Source organism: Desmodus rotundus, chromosome 4 (genome assembly GCF_022682495.2).
Source record: "Desmodus rotundus isolate HL8 chromosome 4, HLdesRot8A.1, whole genome shotgun sequence".
NCBI classification, from domain to species: Eukaryota; Metazoa; Chordata; class Mammalia; order Chiroptera; family Phyllostomidae; genus Desmodus; species Desmodus rotundus.
In genome coordinates, this window is record NC_071390.1 from 22,230,010 (window position 1) to 22,246,911 (window position 16,902).

Here is a 16,902-nt window from a genome sequence, read left to right on the forward strand (position 1 = left end):
TCTGTAATACTCGAGGTAATAAAAACCTAGCCCAGATTAGTTTAGATGTTTGGTTAAGAAGCAGAACTTCTCTGAAGGGCAGGATTGTCCTCAATGACCAAGTGAATAGGTTTTAAGGAAAATGAGTAAAATATAGCAATATTTTCTGAGGCCAGCCACAGAAATCTGGAAGGTAACAGGTGAATACAAGGTGACTACAGAATACAGAATAGCCTGTAGTTCAGAGATAGCTTAGCACACGCCAGAGAGGGGTCTTTTTCACCTATGGGCCAGGGACCAGGGTCAGAGGCAAGAGGATGTGAGTGGCTACAGAGGGGAACTGTAGAGGGGCTTGATTCAGAGTGGGGAGAGTGAGTGTCTGGGGATAGGGGCAGGCAGAACCTAAGAGATCAATGGGATCTCAGTGTAGAAAGGGCTGAGAATTCCAGGCAGCCAGAATACATCTCAGGCTGCGTTCTGAATACCTGGATCCAAAAGCTCTTCCAAGTAGGGTAGCAGGGTAGCTCCAGAGGCTAGTCTTCTGAGGAAGGACTGCAAATGACCAAGTCCAATCCATTTGCAACCCAGGTCAAACCTGGACCAGAAACCAAAATGATTTTCAAACACTTCTGTGGCTAACCAAAGGGCTTTCTTCTTTTTGAGGTCCATCCCCTGGCTGGTGGTCCCTTCCCGGGAGTGAATAATAAATCCCTTAAACATGGACAAGCAGAGTGTGTGTTTTGGGACTGGGAGAGAGGCAAGTCAGAGAAGAAATTCATGCCTTTTACTACTCCCCAAGCTGGTTATCTTTCAGGTGTATCAGCTTAAAATGTTACTTCTGGCAGGAAGCCTACTGCGAACACCTGAGCTTGTCAGGTGCACATCCTCTGTGCACCTGCAATGTTAATTGCCTACTTGTCGCCCCCGCCAAACTGAGAGCACATGGGAAGGAACAAGCACGGGTCTGGAACAGAAGTGCTCCAGGGCACTCCACAAATGGTGGCTGTTAAGACTCCCATCTTATAACTTTCTGCATTCTCTTCTGAATGCCCCTGTCCTAGAACCACCCTAACACACATACACCTTAAATACACAGAGGGGTACGGAATAAAATTGAACCAAGGGGGCCCGATTTGACTGCCAGGGTCTCAGTGTGAGGTTGGCAACAGCTTCTCCAGGTGTGAGGGGAACTCATCTAGATGCCCTCACCCCTCACAGAGTAAGGAGAGCTCAGCAGCCGATAGGCACCCCCCCCCCCATTTTGGAGAGCAGTCAAGTCTAGCTGATCAGGCAGCAGACATCCGACACGTGCCTTTTTCCCTCCCTCTAGGGCAGGTTTAGGTACCAAGGCTCTTTTGTCTGCTCCCAGTTCAACATGTGTTCCTCCGGGGTATTTTCCTTATCCTTCCCTATGCTTTCACTGAGAAGGAAGGAATCACTGGAAACCTTAGTCACTGAAATCAAGTTTCTGTAAGTTGTGTAATAACATCACCACCACCACCACCATGCCATTTATTAAGTGCTTGCCAGGCACTGTGCTAAAGCTTTACATTGTTTCGGTTAATTCAACTACCCTGAGGTAGGTATTTTCAATAACCCCCTTCTCCGCCACACATACCATTATAGTTGAGGAAGCAGGTTCAGAGAGGTTAAGTCAATCAACTAGGTCAAACCCAGCTGACAAAGCAGTAAAGCTAAAAACCAGAACCGAAGACATCTGACTCCCAAATCCATGCTTTTAAACACTGTGCTAGGATGTTTCACATTCATATTAACGGACACCTTCTCCTGCCCAAAATGTCACCCACAGACCAGCTTTTAGGTAGGGAAGATGATGAGGCCCATAATCAGTTACTGCCCTCAAGCACCTGGAGGAGTGAAGCGTTAGTCTGGGTATAAGCTGACCAGTGGCGGGGGCCGTGTCCTCCTGCCCCAGCCTCCAGGGCCTTTCTCACCTAAGATCTCCACTCCAGGCATGTGACGACTCAACATGCTGTTTCCTTCCAGCTAACACTGAAATGCAGAGGTAAGCTAAACTCAGTGACTCGGAGCATTGCCAAAAACACCTGAGAGAAACTAGGGGACGTTCACAAAATGCCCCCATCCCTGACATGCTTGACCTAGATGCCTCTAGATGGAAACACACACTTCGGCTCTTCCACCCTGGCCTGCCCGGCCCCACTCCTGCAGAGTCTCCTGCCCAGTCCCCCTCACTGGCTCGCCACCGTTCACAACTCTCTAGGTACCCTCCCCTCACCCATCTCTGGTGGCCGCACTGATCATACGCCGCTGGGCCTCAAGGCTGCCAGTGTCTGAGGCTTCATGCCCCAGAAATGCACTAAGTTTTTAGCAGGGCTCCCCCAAGACCTGTGAGGATTAAACAGAGCTGGCTGAAGACTAGCAGCGAGCCACCCGAGTTAGAAGAGATACAGAAAATGACAAGAGGACAGAGCGCACAGGAAACAAATGGACTAACCCTGGGTAAACACAACTCCTGCGGGTCAGAAAAGATGACTCTAAGGTAACAGCAGTGACCCCAGAGAGAGGTCCTAGAGAAAGTCTGTCCACACGCTTGCAGTCTGGAACACCTGAGAAAAGGGCGACTGTTTAGGAAAAAAGCCTGAGGCGAAGGGGCTGCTGAAGAGACAGGGCAGGGGAAGGTTGAGTAGGAGAAACTGGGGGAGCTCTGGAAAAGGGAAGTTGGAACATCTCGTAAGAACAGACTTTTTGCAAGGACACCAGAGACATGGGCAGGGATTGGAGGACAAGCACTGGAGAGCCCAAAGAAGAGGGACATTGGCTGAAGTTAAGCCAAGGCCTCAGGAACTCCATGAGTCACTTCTAGGTGCATCCCAGCATCCACTGTTTTGAGTAAAACTGGTCTATTTTAAAACTGAGGGCCATTCCCTGCAGCCCTACTAAACTCTGCACTGGACTGTGAAGGGAAGCCCAAGAGGGAATTTACCAAGGGGAGTCCCGTCCTTGGGAAGTTCACATTCTGAGAGCAGACAACCATCCTACTGCCACGACTGCACCCAACCCTTGCGGGAGCCTCTGATCTAAGGAACCCACTACATACAGGTCGCCAACAGGAGTAACTACCAACTGGTGCAAATTAATATTGTCCTTGAAGTCTGCACCAAGGTGCAGAGGGATGAGAGGAGGAAATGTGGAGACCTGAGAAGATCCAAGTGGGGACTCTCCACAGCCAAGACACAGCCTTTAAGTTAATCTCATCACCTGCTCACACACCTGGGCAGGGGCCTCAGTGCCTCCGTGGGGGAAAATCAACGTTGCCAGGAGGCCTGGAGGGAAGCGTCCCTCCCTGCAGAGCCCACGGACTTGGAGGAGCCCAGAGGAAGAGCTCTGCTTTTTACTGATCTTCCTCTTCCTTCAACAGTCTGATTTTGCCATCACAGCGTACAAGCACATGGTTTTATAACTTCTGGTTATTTCACGTGGTTTCTTCAACTAAGCAGAAGCTCCTAGAAGATAAAGACCAGGTTTTCTCCACACTCTGCAGTGCTAGAATGTAACAAATACTTGCCACTGGCTGGTCGTCTGGAGAGTTGATTACAAGAGTATTTTTCACAAATAGCACATGTCAAAACTATACCCTTTTTCTCTGCCCCATCGTTTGCTCTTCACATCCATCTCTCTCCGTGTTGGCTCATGCCTGTAGATGTGTTCCTGTATCCACCTCAAGCTGGGGACTGGGCCCACCTATTCTTTCTTAAGAAATACCAGCTCGGCCTGCTTGTGGGTACAATAAAAGGGTAGGTGAAACAAGAGTCTCTGGGGGGCAGAGGGAGGGTCTCCCCCATACTGGGCTGGCCAATAAGGATCCTTCCCCTCTCTGTCTCCTAACAGATTCAGATTAATGATCACTCATTCCTAATTGTCAAATTTCTTTTCCTTCATCCTGTGTCTAATCACCAGTGACAGAAACCATTACGCAAATGAGAGCAGACGACTTCCCCCAACTGTTCGCATTGGTAAAAACCTTGTAATTTAGAGCTCTGATTTGTAGGGGAAGCTGGTCTCCCCCAGGCATCCTGGGCATCTGCTCAACTAATGCCCAGAACAGCCCTTCCTCCATCCCCCAAACTCCAACCCCCCAACAAATATTTGACTTCACAACAGTAGCTTCCTCTGTACCTACTGGAGTAAAAAGGGGAGCATGTGAGGTGCAACATAGCTGACCTCAAATTCCTTACCTTCCCATGGTGTCTGCCTCCACAATAGGGGTAAGCAAAAGGGAAGAAATGTTTCCTTTGCCCCAAGGAGAACATGAGCCCAAATGACCCTAACCTAGTTAAATGAAGAGCCTCAACCTCTTCCTGGGAGGAAAAGGAGTGCACAGAACACGAATTCAGGTTCTTAGTGGTCACCTAGATCTTCAATTCTATTGATGCAGAAGCATGCTGGACAAGTTATGGGACCTATCTGAGGACACACTAGTAACACAATGGGATCTAGAACTCAGTCTCCCCATAGCTCCTTCCAGCACTCTTAACTCAATTTATGGCTTCCCAGAGGTTTTCCCCAGATGTCTTTAGATGGAACCCAGAAGAGCTTTCTCACTGTGCTCTATCTTCTGCACCAGACAACGCCCAATGGGGTAGGAGCTGAGGCTGGCCTGCAGTACAGGGGAGGAGGTAAAAGAAGCAACAGTTTGGCTGAAAAGGAGCAGCAGGGGGTTTGTAGCCAAACAGCACTAGGTTGGAATCCTGCCACTGATCACTTAGCCTCTCTGAGCCCTTTTCTTCAGCTGTAAAATGAGAATACCTACCTTGGAAGATAGTGAGGAACAAAGATAAAAGCACTAGGCACACACATTAGGTGTCTAATAATGAGCAGTGACTATTATATTACCCATGGATCGTAACCAATCCTGTGTAGGTATGCCCCTCCGTCCCCTTAGGTCCAACCTATGTCAGCACCGCACCCAGTAAGGACCAGCTGAGTGGCACACACGTCCCTGCTGTACATCAACCCACATCTTTGCAGTTGACAATGCAGCAGGCCTGCTGAGGAGAACAAAAACAATCTGCTGTCTTTCAGAGCATGGTTGTGGTCAAGGTCATCCCCCATCTGCCTGGTTTTCTCTGTGCACTCGTCTTTCCCAAGAGAGACAGAAGGATGGAAATCGTTGCGATGGCATTTCCCAGCATTGGCTATATTTGAAAGAACTACACTTGAGAAGGTACCGTGTTTGTGCACACACTGCATCAGAGAACCCCGGAATGGAGCATAAAAATAAACACCCCTCGTGAAAGACACAGCCACACACACACACTTCTCAGTCCATCAGTGCACTGGAACTGTAAACTGAGCTTTGGGGGTTAGAGCCACAGCTCAGACACCAGAAGTAAACCTTTGGCCAAAAAAAAGAGAAAAAGAAAAATATAAACCCAGAGACTCCAACTCCTCTTTCCTTCCAGAGAGAAGGGACACGGAGATGGAAGTGGAGGCGACAAGACACAGGCCCACCGTACTGCCCGATTCCAGGCACCCCACTGCCCCTGCACAGATGTGAACAATGGCGCTCTGAGTTGCGCAGCGCACAGCTGCTCAGTTGTTAAGCTGCAGCCCTGAGAGGGGTTCCCACGAGGAGCTATGAGGAGGAAATTACAGTTCTGTGACCCACCAGTTGCCCTGACTTTTGAGGGTGTTTGTGAAACACTACAAGTGGGGTCTGGCAGAGGCGCTGGCTTTAAGAGACAAGGCTACATTTTTGTCCTTGCCGTGAGGTGGATGACAGGTGGTGACTTAGTTGCCTAAGCTGGACCCCATTTTTTCTACTCAGCCAGAAAGCTCCACAGACATAGAGGATGTAGCCCGGGCAGGGGAGGCTGGCCAGTCAGCCTCATTTAGGCAGGTTGTAGTGAGTCCTGACCAACATCCAATGGCTAAAACTGACTTTAAATTCTTTAGGTTAGGTCAGGTAGTACTGCCCTGGGGTTCCCCCTGTATATCCCTCTGGACAAGATTAAGCAGCAGAGAAACTCGGGAAGCAGAGAGGCAGGCCAGTGTGCATGCACACACACACCCTGCAGAGTTGTGCACCCCTAGGCCCCAGAAAAGCCACTGCTAGGACTCCCTTGGTACCCAGCACAGGGAGCAAGAGCTGGTGCTGAAAGAGAGCTGTATGTGTCTAAAATTTTAAACTTACGCATGATCCTTGGCTCTTGTATCCCAAGGCTCTTTTCTATATATGGCTTGAGCATGAAGGTCCAAGTTGGAACCTAATTCTCTCATAGAAAGCTCTCTAGGCCCGCAAAGCAAGCCTTCTTTTCACTCTCCCCATTGTAACCCTAGTAGCCATTACCGCCCAGCCTAGCGCCTGACTCCATGAAACCTGAAGGAAGCCGACTGACCAAAAGGTCAGGAGAGCTCTGGTCCTGCAGCCCAGATGTAGTGGGCATCCCAGAGCATCTCCTCTCTCTCAGGCTGAGGCACACAGGTTGCAGGAGATAGGGCTGAGAGCCAGAAGTGGGGTCCTGACCCGAAAGAAGGGTGTAAAAAACAGATACACAATGCGTGTGCATGCACACACATGCACACACACATCCTGAGGTTGACACACACAGACATGACAACCAGAAGCTGGAACTCCACACACTGAATGCAGGACTTTAGAGGGGTATGGAGGGAAGGTGCTGGGGCACAGAGGCAAGGGTAAGAAATTCCTCCAAATGGGAGTGGAGCGCCAACCACCCTGCCTCGCCCCAAACACCTGCCTCCAGGGCCATGGCAAGAGTCCAGTCCATTAAGTGCTGCGTGCAATACTAGTGCTTGGAGTCTCCTGTCCTCATCAATGAAGCGGTGTGGACGGGCTAGCGGTCACCCAGCAGGAAGCCTTGACTCCTGGCAGGCTAGTTGTATCGGCCCTTGATCATTGTGTTCAACAAGGGCCCCACCTGTGAAAAGACATGAGGAGTCAGTCAGAACTGCCTGTTCCCTGACCCTGGAGCTGGACATAGGTATGTCTGGAGACATTCAATGTCCAGCCAAGGGCAGGGACAAGGCTTTTATTCAATCTTGTAAACCTCTAACCAAGTCTCTTCCTGGAGGTCAACCCTGTAACCTGGGGCATGGCCCTCTACTCCGGGTCCACCTTGTATTACCTTCCCCCTCACAATATCCTGCGCCTGTAAGCAGCACCAAATGGACAGAAGGTCAGAGGAGCTACTAGCCCCCAAACACCTAAGAGTGTGTGCCTGCACATTTCTTAAATGTGCCTTGAGAATGTTAGGTGCCTTTATATACTGAAAAGAACACCTGCAATTGAGTCTAGTGCCATCTCCCAACCCCACAGGTCCTCTGGATGCTGAAGCTAACCACAGGATGGAGGCAAGGGCATTACACAAACCTCCCCCATTTACCCAATGGGCCACTGGCACACCTGTGTGGGAAGCAGGTCGCAACATTACCTAGAGCAGCCTTAGCACAGCTGGGAGAGTGTGAGGAGATGCTTTACTGCTTGATTCCCATTCCAGAAGAATCCCCTCAGGGGTCCCCAGCTGGCACACAAGCCCCATGGGGAACATTACCACTAGCATGGAACAGATTATAATTGATCCGCCAGTCAAGCCCAGCTCTCACCAGAAAACAAGGCTTTTCTGAACATACCCATAACCTCTATGGATAGGACACCAGATACTGAAGCAGAGGAGCTATGGAGAATGTGACACCCATCCTGACTTTCCCTGGTCACTGCCCAGTGAACCATGGCAATGCCACCGTGGAATAGCCACATACCTCTTGTGGGTTCCCCAAGGCCTCTCCAAGCATCTTCTCAATGTTTCTCATTATGGCCACTTTCTGATGGGCTTTGAGAGGATATTCAATTCTCTTAGGCGTAGGCGCCCCCTGCAAAGGAAGCAGCAGCTCAGGAAATGTCTTTAGCAGAAGGCTTCGGTGTCACCTACTATTCCTCGGTAGAATCTCCCCTTCTAAGACACACAATTCAAACCCATCCCTTTGCATCTTTCCAAAGACCCGGGAATCACTTTCAGAGATAGCCAACCTCCCCACCCTGCTTCCAAATAATTTATGACACCTACCTCACCCCAGTCCCACCTAGGAAAAAACCCATATTCACCTTATACCAGAAGTTCACAGTGATGGTAATCCCCCCATTTAGTAATGACTCTATATGATGCCACCTGCAAGAAAATAAACAGCCTCCTGTTTGCCACCAATACTTTTCAAAGGGAGGGATGCAGAACTAGGTAGAGCCCAGCTAAGGGAAATAATGAAGACAGTATCTTTATGCTCAGCCTCTCAAACACACCCTGGGGCTAGAGATAGGGTTGTCATCTCCCCCATGTTCAGTGTGCTCACATCTGGATGTGCCAACCTTCCTGTTCATCACCTAAGAGCAATCCTGCCCCAACTCGGAAGGGATACAGACAAGGCTTTCCAGAGAATGAGAAAATACACTCCCAAGAACTCCCCAGTCCTAGCCCGCTCCTCACCAGTACATTGGGATGTAAAGAACATCACCAGGACCAACCACTGTTTCGTAACCAACCACGTTCTGGAAATTGGGGAACCTCTCGTAGTCAGGATTATCAAAGTCCACCTGAGATGTTCAAGAGAAAGAAAAAAATGGGTCAATCACCAAATTTTTATCATTAACTACTATGTGAAAGTTACTCTGGTAGTCAAAAAAAAAGACACCTTAAAAAAGAGAAAAAGATGACTTTAAAATTTATATCCAGCAGAAGACAAAACACACGTTAAACAAATAAGATGGGCCATTATTCAAATGTTGATCCATAAAGAACATTAGGCCTCAGTGCTGCTGAGGCCAGAAGCCAGTCATCACAGCTTGCAGGTCAGAAAACCTACTCACTGCCTGCAGATATGTGCAATCAGGACTCATCCTTCACCCAAACCTTCAGAAACTTTCTTCCAAACACTCTAACCAGTCAAGACTCCTACATGAAGTAGCTAGATAGCTTTCACCTCAAGAAAGAAAATGACCTTTCTGGTTGGCAACAAAGTCAACCCTATACCTGACTTGAATCCAGAAAAAACATTAAGTGAAATATCTCAATTCTATTTGCCCTCCTTTTTAGTAAAAAGCAGCAGCAACCCTGACAAAAGAAAACAATTACTAAATCCAATGGAGACATAACACCTTTTGTTCCATGAACTTGTAATCTTATCATACAGTGACCTGACTCCATCAGCATCAGTGCTATGGTCAGCCCTCCAGAAATTACTACAGGGCTGTTTATACTTAGAGTCACCTGGGGACTGCCATGGGGGCCTGGAATAGGCAGGGTGGGGCAAAAGTAGGTTGACAGTTGTGAGTACAGGAAACACAGAGTTTACTCTTATATTATCATTTATTATTGTATTAGTTTTCACACAAACAACTGTCAACCTACTTTTGCCCCACCCTGTTAGGAGCTACACCATGAAATTACGCTGAGCTTGTCCAAACCTGGCATACCACCAGAGGGAAGGGGAAAGACATGCCAGCCGTGGATCCCCACGGAGTGCTCTATCTTTCTCCGAGCACATGAGCTCACCTGGCTCTGTCTGTCACAGGGGTGATGAACAGGATATGGGTAGAGGCACTCAAACTGATCCGGAGGAAATAAAATGCATCGCTTGTAGCCCTTTATCTGAGCAAAGAAGTTCTGTTGCTCATCATAGTGAGCAGGTGTCACATTTCCTGGAAAAAGAAAAACATCTTATTCAGAGCAATGGTTCTATTGCACAGACTGGAACACAGGGCGCAGTGCTGGAGAGAAACGCAGCCTGCCCATCCAGCTTAGCGTTCCTAATAAAAAAAATCCAGCAGAATCAGGGAGATGGCAATTACAACTCTCGGCAAATTAGGTGTTACATTTTTAATCAGTAATAAGTCTAGCAGTAAGGATTCAGCATCAATTAGCAAAGTAGACTTTCTTAAATAATGGCTCCTGCCCTTACTGGAGGCAACAGCACATCGAAATGATACAAGTCTAGCGAAGAAATATATATACTTATACTCTTAATGACTATTGCAAGAATTCAGGGGTAGCAAAGCAAGACTTGGAAACAATTGAAATGACTGGTATCAACAACGCATGCATGATGTTCTTTGATGGAATTAACCAGTCACTTTTGAGTTGTATGAATTCGTACTTGCTCTGGGTAGCTCTTTTGGAGTGTAAAAATTCTCAACCTTTCCTACCATTTCAACACACCTGTGGGATGCAACACGTCTTAGAGCAACACTGGGGTTGTTGATTCTCATAGGGGTACACATATCAGATACTAAAGAGTGTTGCGTAACTTGAATAAGGCAAATTATCTTAAATGTCACCTTGAATTAGTTCTGCCATAGTGTGTGTATGCTCTATCTTCTCTTTGTAACTGGGGCCACATCTGTTTCTCATCCTTTGCACAATCCTTGAAAGCTGAAGGGCCCTCTGCAGGGCATGGGGTGTAGAAGACATCCTCCAGGTCTGCCTGGGTGGGCCAAGACAGCTGCCTTCTTAATGTTCCCCAAGGGGGATTTGCTCTCTCAACTCTACCTGATGGCTCCACTTTCCTGCACTCTAACACAAGACAGGAAAGCAACAGAAAAGCACAGTCAAGTAAACCAGAACTGGTTCCTGGAAGGTGAACCAAGAGTTGGTTTCACAGGGACAGGTTAAGGATCAATCCATAAGATGCACCGAATCTGAAGAAAGGATAATCAAAGGGGGAAGAGACTTCAGGGCCCGGTGGCGAATGACGAGTAATTGCTTCCATGTTCAACCCAATTTAGTCACCATTTACTAAGTGTGGGCCTGGCACTGAGGTAGTGCTGGAAATAAAAATAAGAATGAGGTAAGTGGCTTTCTCCTTCTTCTGACTGGAATTTAAAGGCGTCTCCTTTTATTCAAAAGAAAAAAACCCAAAAGAACATATTTACATAAAAAATTCTCTAGCAGGATACACAAACAACTAATAACATGCGGTGCCTCCAGGGAAGGGAGTTGGGAGGCTGAGAAATAAGGAGCGGAAGAGAGATTTGTCATTATATTCCTATTTATACCTTTTGAATTTAACCCCGTGAATGTATTATCTTTTCAGAAATTAAGATTTGATTTATATTGGAAAAATACATCCTCTCTTCTACTGGGATAAAAATGTTCTGAATACAGACACATCCAAAAGAGAAGAGCAGTATTTCAGAGATTCCTGATATCTGAGTATACACAGTCATGCAGCAACTTAGGAAGGGAAAAGGGGACTTTTTTTTTAGTGTGCATGAAACTAGCTTAAAGACAACATAAATTATCTTATTCCATCTTCACAGCTATTTATAAGATACTCTCACGGTCCTTTTGCAGATGAGGTGGCTGAGGCTTGAGAAAGTCAAGTCACTTGTTCAAAGTCAGGGAGTGAATGGTGGAACACAGGATTAGGACCCAGGTTTGTACGACTGACTCCAAGCTATGCTGCCTTCTGAAAGATGTCTTACCTTCCATGCCTATGAGCAGCAGATTGGAGGTCAGCTGCCCCCAGCCACGCTTTCCCTGTTGCTTATTAATCCAGTTCCAGTTAAAACCCAAGAAGTCCATGACAATCTTCCTGCCCACAGTGTCATTGAGCGTTTGCTGCAGATACAACCTATGTTCCCCAAGAAGAAGATCTCATTAGTGCATGTACACACAGTCCCTTGGCATGGCCTCCCCACATCTGGAACTCTAAGCCCAAACCCACACCAGCATCTCCCACAGAGAAGAACTACTATCACGCGAAACTTAACCAACATGGATTCTCACAGAACCGAATCCTTACTTATCCTTCTTTGGACTCTGTTCAACACCAAACTCTTTTTTATTTTTACTTACTGACTTTTTAGAGAGAGAAGGAAGTGGGGGAGGAGGGGAAGGGGAGAGGGAGAGAGAACCATGGATTTGTTGCTCCACTTATTTATGCATTTATTGGTTGCTTCTTGTATGTGCCCTGACCGGAGATCAAACCAGCAACCTCGGCATATCAGGACAACGCTCTAACCAACTGAGCTATCCGGCAAAACTTCTTATTTTAGAGAAATGATCGTAACGTTTTTCTGGTCACAGCATAAATCCTTTAAGAATCCAAGAAAGGTTCCCCATAAAATGCACACACAGACAGAACTTTCATACAATTTCTTTCCTAGATTCCTCCAAGTCTATCCACAGACCCTAGGATGCCTGTCCCAGAGACTGTCTGGGCCCAGGACATCCCCTTTGGCCCTCAATGGCCGTTGTCATAGATCAAGTTACTGTTCACCAAGAGCTAGTTCCTTCTCTGTGGGAGTTAGTCTTCTGTACCCTCTTGAAGTCATTTATTTAACTTGCTTTGGCCAATGAAATATCCACAGAAGTGACTTGTGTTGCTTCCAAACTATAATTTTAAGAATCAGTACACACTACCACTACATTTTTTCCCTCTGCCACAGTAACTGCAAAGTTTCAGACAGTACCCGCTGGGGCAATCTAGGTCCCAAAGTGAAAAAGATCATATTGAGAGCAGAGCTTCCTCCAGGTGACCAGTGATGGACATGCAGTGTGAGTGAAACAGTTGCAGAGTTCTGGCCTGAAGTCTAGTTTATCTTAACTGATTCAGCCACATCTCTATAGCACCCTTCCTACAGCTGAAGGAAGATGCCTCACCAGGCTTTCTGCAGGCCCAGGGCTCCTAACACCCCTGAGGACTACCAGAAGTTTCTTAAGGTAATATGAAAACCCAGACACATTTAATCAAGCCCAAGAGACATTAGTAAGGGCGCTGGAAGGCACAATACAAAAGCAGCCCGTTCTTGGTCTTGAGAATGTTACTTCAAAAGGCTCAAAGGTATCTGAATGCGTAGACCATGATATTTAAGGCAACATTAACTAGAAATTTTGTGGGTTTTTTTTTAAGATTTTTAAAATGTATTTATTTTTAGAGAGAGGGGAAGGGAGGGAGAATGAGGGAGAGAAACATCAATATGTGGTTGCCTCTTGCATGCCCCCTACTGGGGACCTGGCCTGCAACCAAGGCATGTGCCCTGATTGGGAATCAAACTGGCGACCCTTTGGTTTGCAGGCCAGCACTCAATCCACTGAGCCACACCAGTCAGGGCAACATTAACTAGAAATCTTAATAAGCTGGAAACATTAGCTACTTTTTTAGTGACAAGGAACCCTCAAGATTTTAATGCAACCTTTGGACTCTCCCCAGAGATTAAAAGAGACAGGACCACGCACGAAACTTGAATCTAAAGAATTTCTGTTATATTAACAATAAATACTCAAAAGAGCTCAAAGAGGATGCTAATACCTTTACTCCAGAATGACAACTTGTACCATTATGCAGTGAAGCTGGCTGGTGCTAGTCAGCTGGTAGGGCACAACTTGCACTCAGGAAAAACTTTTCCTTGAATCACCCAGAAGGTACAGACTACACTCACAGTGAGGGGATGCTTTCACCATAGGGAATAAGAAACTTAAAGTGACTGGGGAGCCAGAGGGTTCATGTGTCTTACTTACCTCATGCTCATCCCAGTGCACATGTTCATTAAATGGGTTTACACTCCACCAGCACTGTTTAAATAACTCTCAACCTGCATGCTGGATGCATGTGTGCACATGCACATGAGCAAGCTGTTAATTTTAAGGAAATTAATGCATGAGATGACCAACTAAACCTGTCTTTTGCTCGGGTGTGGCTCAGTGGATTGAGCTCCCGCCTGCGAACCAAAAGGTTGCAGGTTCAATTCCCAGTCAGGGCACATGCCTGGGTTGCCAGCCAGGTTCCCCAGTTGCGGGCGTGCGAGAGGCAGTCGATTGATTTATCCCTCATGTGGATATTTCTCTTCCTCTTTCTCCCTGCCTTCACCTCTCTCTAAAAAGTAAATAAATACAATCTTTAAAAAAAAACGTAAATAACAGCTCAATCATAGCTCAGACTCTCAACACTCTTTTAGTCAAAGTCCCACCATTGTGATAACTGCTAAGTGTCAGGAAGACACGAAAAAAAAGATACAGTATTTCAAATCCATTCACTCAGCCGCATACTGCTAACAGTTAGAAAGAGAAGGGAGGCAGGAAGGCCAGGGCTGGGCACCAAATGTGCCATAGAGATGGTCATTCATCATGAAGTCCTTAGTCAAAGCAATTCCTCGGACACAATGGTGGGACCGAATGCTGTTCGAGACCTTCCTAAGAGGCTGTCTCATAAACAGCAATAAAAGCAGAGGAAGAATCACTCCTGTGTGTGTGTCTTGTGCTTGCTATCGCCAGTACAAGGGGGAGCATCAATATACCCCTCTTATCTAATCTCCCTAAGACAGGGGATCTTGATCTCCTTCACCCCGGAGTCACAACAATTTATACACCTTTTCAGCTTGAACTATCCCCAGCCAGTCTAATATTTCAGGTTGCAAACTGGTAATCTCAAGGCTAAATCCAACAACAAACATTTTTGTTTGGCCCCTTGCAGCATTTTTAAAAATCTGAACAGCTGTGCACATTTAAAAGTCAAGAAGATTTACTGTAAAAATCCTGATTTCTGGCTTCTTTTGAAACATCAGAATATCTGGCAATCTGAGACTGAACTCCCACATGGAAGCAAGTTGAGTAATGACATCTCACTTTGAACAGGGCATACGCATTCAGCCTCACTGTACGCAACTTCAAACAACTTCACTCATTTTGTTCATCACTTGACCCTTGTAAGCAACTGGGACTGTCACTTTATGAAGATGACAAAAAGTAGAGAGTCACAGTTCAAGATCGGCATTCCCTCATCCTTCAATTTAGAAAACTCACCTAACTCCTCCAAATCCTCAAGTACAGGAAGGGAAAATACATGCCTTAGAGCCAATAGAAAAGCATCATCTGGGAACTTACCTCTCTTCCCCTCCTCGCTGCTGTATATCCTGCAGTTTCTCAACAAACTCATGGAATTTCATTTCCACCCTGTTAGACCTTGGCTTAAAGTTCTGGAAATTAGCCATCTTCTTCTCATCATAGTACAAGAACTTGTGCGTACTGGCACTGTACACAGAGAAGTCTCCGTTGCCAATATTCTCTTGCAGGTATTCAAGATCCCATTTCAGGGCAGGATACACGAGATTTGTGTCGGTCAGCACCACAGGCTCCTAAGCGAAAACACCAGATGGAAATAAAAGAAGAAGTCGTCCCAAAGAGCTGGTGGATTCTGGTTCCATGGTTCCACCTACTTCCCAACTTCAGAACAATTTCTCCTGCTAACCAACACGAACCTCTCAAGTCCCAGTTCTTCCCGACTTCCTCTCCAGCTCTCCTTAGGCCCCAGTCCACCACCCGGCCAGTTCCCTACTTCTGTCAGCGTTCGCCTTTGACCTCTCCTCCTAACCAGCTCCCTCCCCCGCTGCCGCTGGGGACGCGGTCCCGCCCCCTACCTCATTCTCGATGAGCTCCTCCGCCCGGGGGTCGCTCTGACTGAGACGCGGGATGGGCCGGGTCGGAAAGCTATAGCCGCGCAGCTGGGACTCATTCCAGGAGGGGCTGGGGGCTTCGGCCTCTTCCCGGGGTCCTGCGGAGCTTGAGGCCGCGGCCTCCGCCGTTGTAGCCGCCATCTCCGCCGCTAGGGACGGCCCTACCGGAACCGGAAGCCCCGCCTATTCCGGATAAAACACAACAGAAACCATAGAGGTGAGCTGCGAGAGAGAGCGGTCCACAGGCACAGAAAACGCAGTGCGGAGACCTGGAAGCGCTCCTACCAATGGTAACCAACAATTCTACACTCCTAAGTTTCGCCCCTGAAGATCTGGGCCAGACGACGGGGTTTTTGTTTGTTTAGCATCATTTGATTTTTCTGCCTGTGTTACTCTCACACTTGAAGATATTTTGCTATGGGTCCAATGTTACTATAGTTGCCAAGCATGAACATCCCACATTTTCGAACAATTTATATTGATTATAAAATGTCATAAGTCAAATTCTAAGATGAAACCAAAGACTTCCATTCCATGGTAAAAAAGCCATATATATGTCTCTCCCCTTTAATAAGAGCAGGACTTAGAATATGATAGGATAGCACTCCTGAAATGAGATTATGTCATATGGCAAAAATGTAATTAAGGTCCCTAATCAGTTCACTCTGAGTTCATCAAAAGGGCGATTTACCCTGGGTGGGCCTGACCTAATCACTCTAGCTCTTTAAATCTGTGTCTAGAGGTTGGAGACAGAAGTGAGAGAGATTTGAAGCCACAGAAGACATTCTGTTGGCCTTTAAGAAACAAACTACTAAGTGGCAGACAATGGCAGGTAGGCTCTAGGAGCTGAGAAAGGCTTCTTCCTGGTTGGCAGCCAGTAAGAAAGCATGGACCTTAGTCGTACAACTGCAAGGAACTGAATTCTGCCAACAACTACTGAGCCTGGAAAAAGCCTCGGATGAGATAGTAGTCCCAACCAGTACCTTGATTTCAGCCTAGTGAGGCCCTGAGCTGAAACCCAGCTAACCCATCCTGCACTCCAGACTGATAGAAAAGGTGAGATAATTAATTTGTGTTATTTTGGGCTGCTAAATTTATGATAAATTGTCTTGCAGCAACAGAAAACCAACACACTGGCTTAACTATGTAATTATGCTACCTATCAACTATGCTACATAGTAACTAGGCTACACCAAACTGATAATAGGGTTACCTCTGTGGAGGGTTTGAGGGTGGGGGTGGCAATCAAGGCTTTAATTTTTATCTGCAATGTGTGAATTTTTACAAGAATATATTAATATGAAAAGTTACAAATAAATTAGAGTGAGCAAATTCAGATGACTAAATTCAGGAATGAAAGAAGTGACATTACTACTAACTTTGCAAAAATGAAAAGGCATATAGGGAAATATGCATACATTTGTATGTCAACAAATTAGATAACCTAGATGAAATGTAAAAATTCTTAGAAAGGCACA

The 16,902-nt window shown here is 46.7% G+C and overlaps 1 protein-coding gene across 1 annotated transcript; it reads right to left on the bottom strand.

The window, feature by feature from the left end:
- Positions 1 to 775: 775 nt before the first annotated feature.
- Positions 776 to 15,596, bottom strand: HIF1AN (hypoxia inducible factor 1 subunit alpha inhibitor). The gene is made up of 8 exons (XM_024555736.4): positions 15,389 to 15,596; positions 14,856 to 15,106; positions 11,456 to 11,604; positions 9,528 to 9,673; positions 8,463 to 8,569; positions 8,087 to 8,150; positions 7,744 to 7,854; positions 776 to 6,902 (listed from the first exon to the last, which is right to left on the bottom strand). The coding sequence occupies exons 1-8, from the start codon at positions 15,563 to 15,565 to the stop codon at positions 6,858 to 6,860; spliced, it is 1,050 nt and encodes a 349-aa protein (XP_024411504.2). The 5' UTR covers positions 15,566 to 15,596; the 3' UTR covers positions 776 to 6,857.
- Between the last annotated feature and the right edge of the window lie 1,306 nt (positions 15,597 to 16,902).

Bases quoted from the DNA above. Each gene is read 5' to 3' on its own strand.
- HIF1AN (XM_024555736.4), bottom strand. From the start codon at position 15,565: ATGGCGGCTACAACGGCGGAGGCCGCGGCCTCAAGCTCCGCAGGACCC. The intron at 11,605-14,855 runs GTAAGTTCCCAG...TGGGGAACATAG, and splicing joins CAGCGAGGAGGGGAAGAGAG to GTTGTATCTGCAGCAAACGC. The intron at 8,570-9,527 runs GTGAGCTCATGT...TGAACATCTCAG, and splicing joins CCTGTGACAGACAGAGCCAG to GTGGACTTTGATAATCCTGA.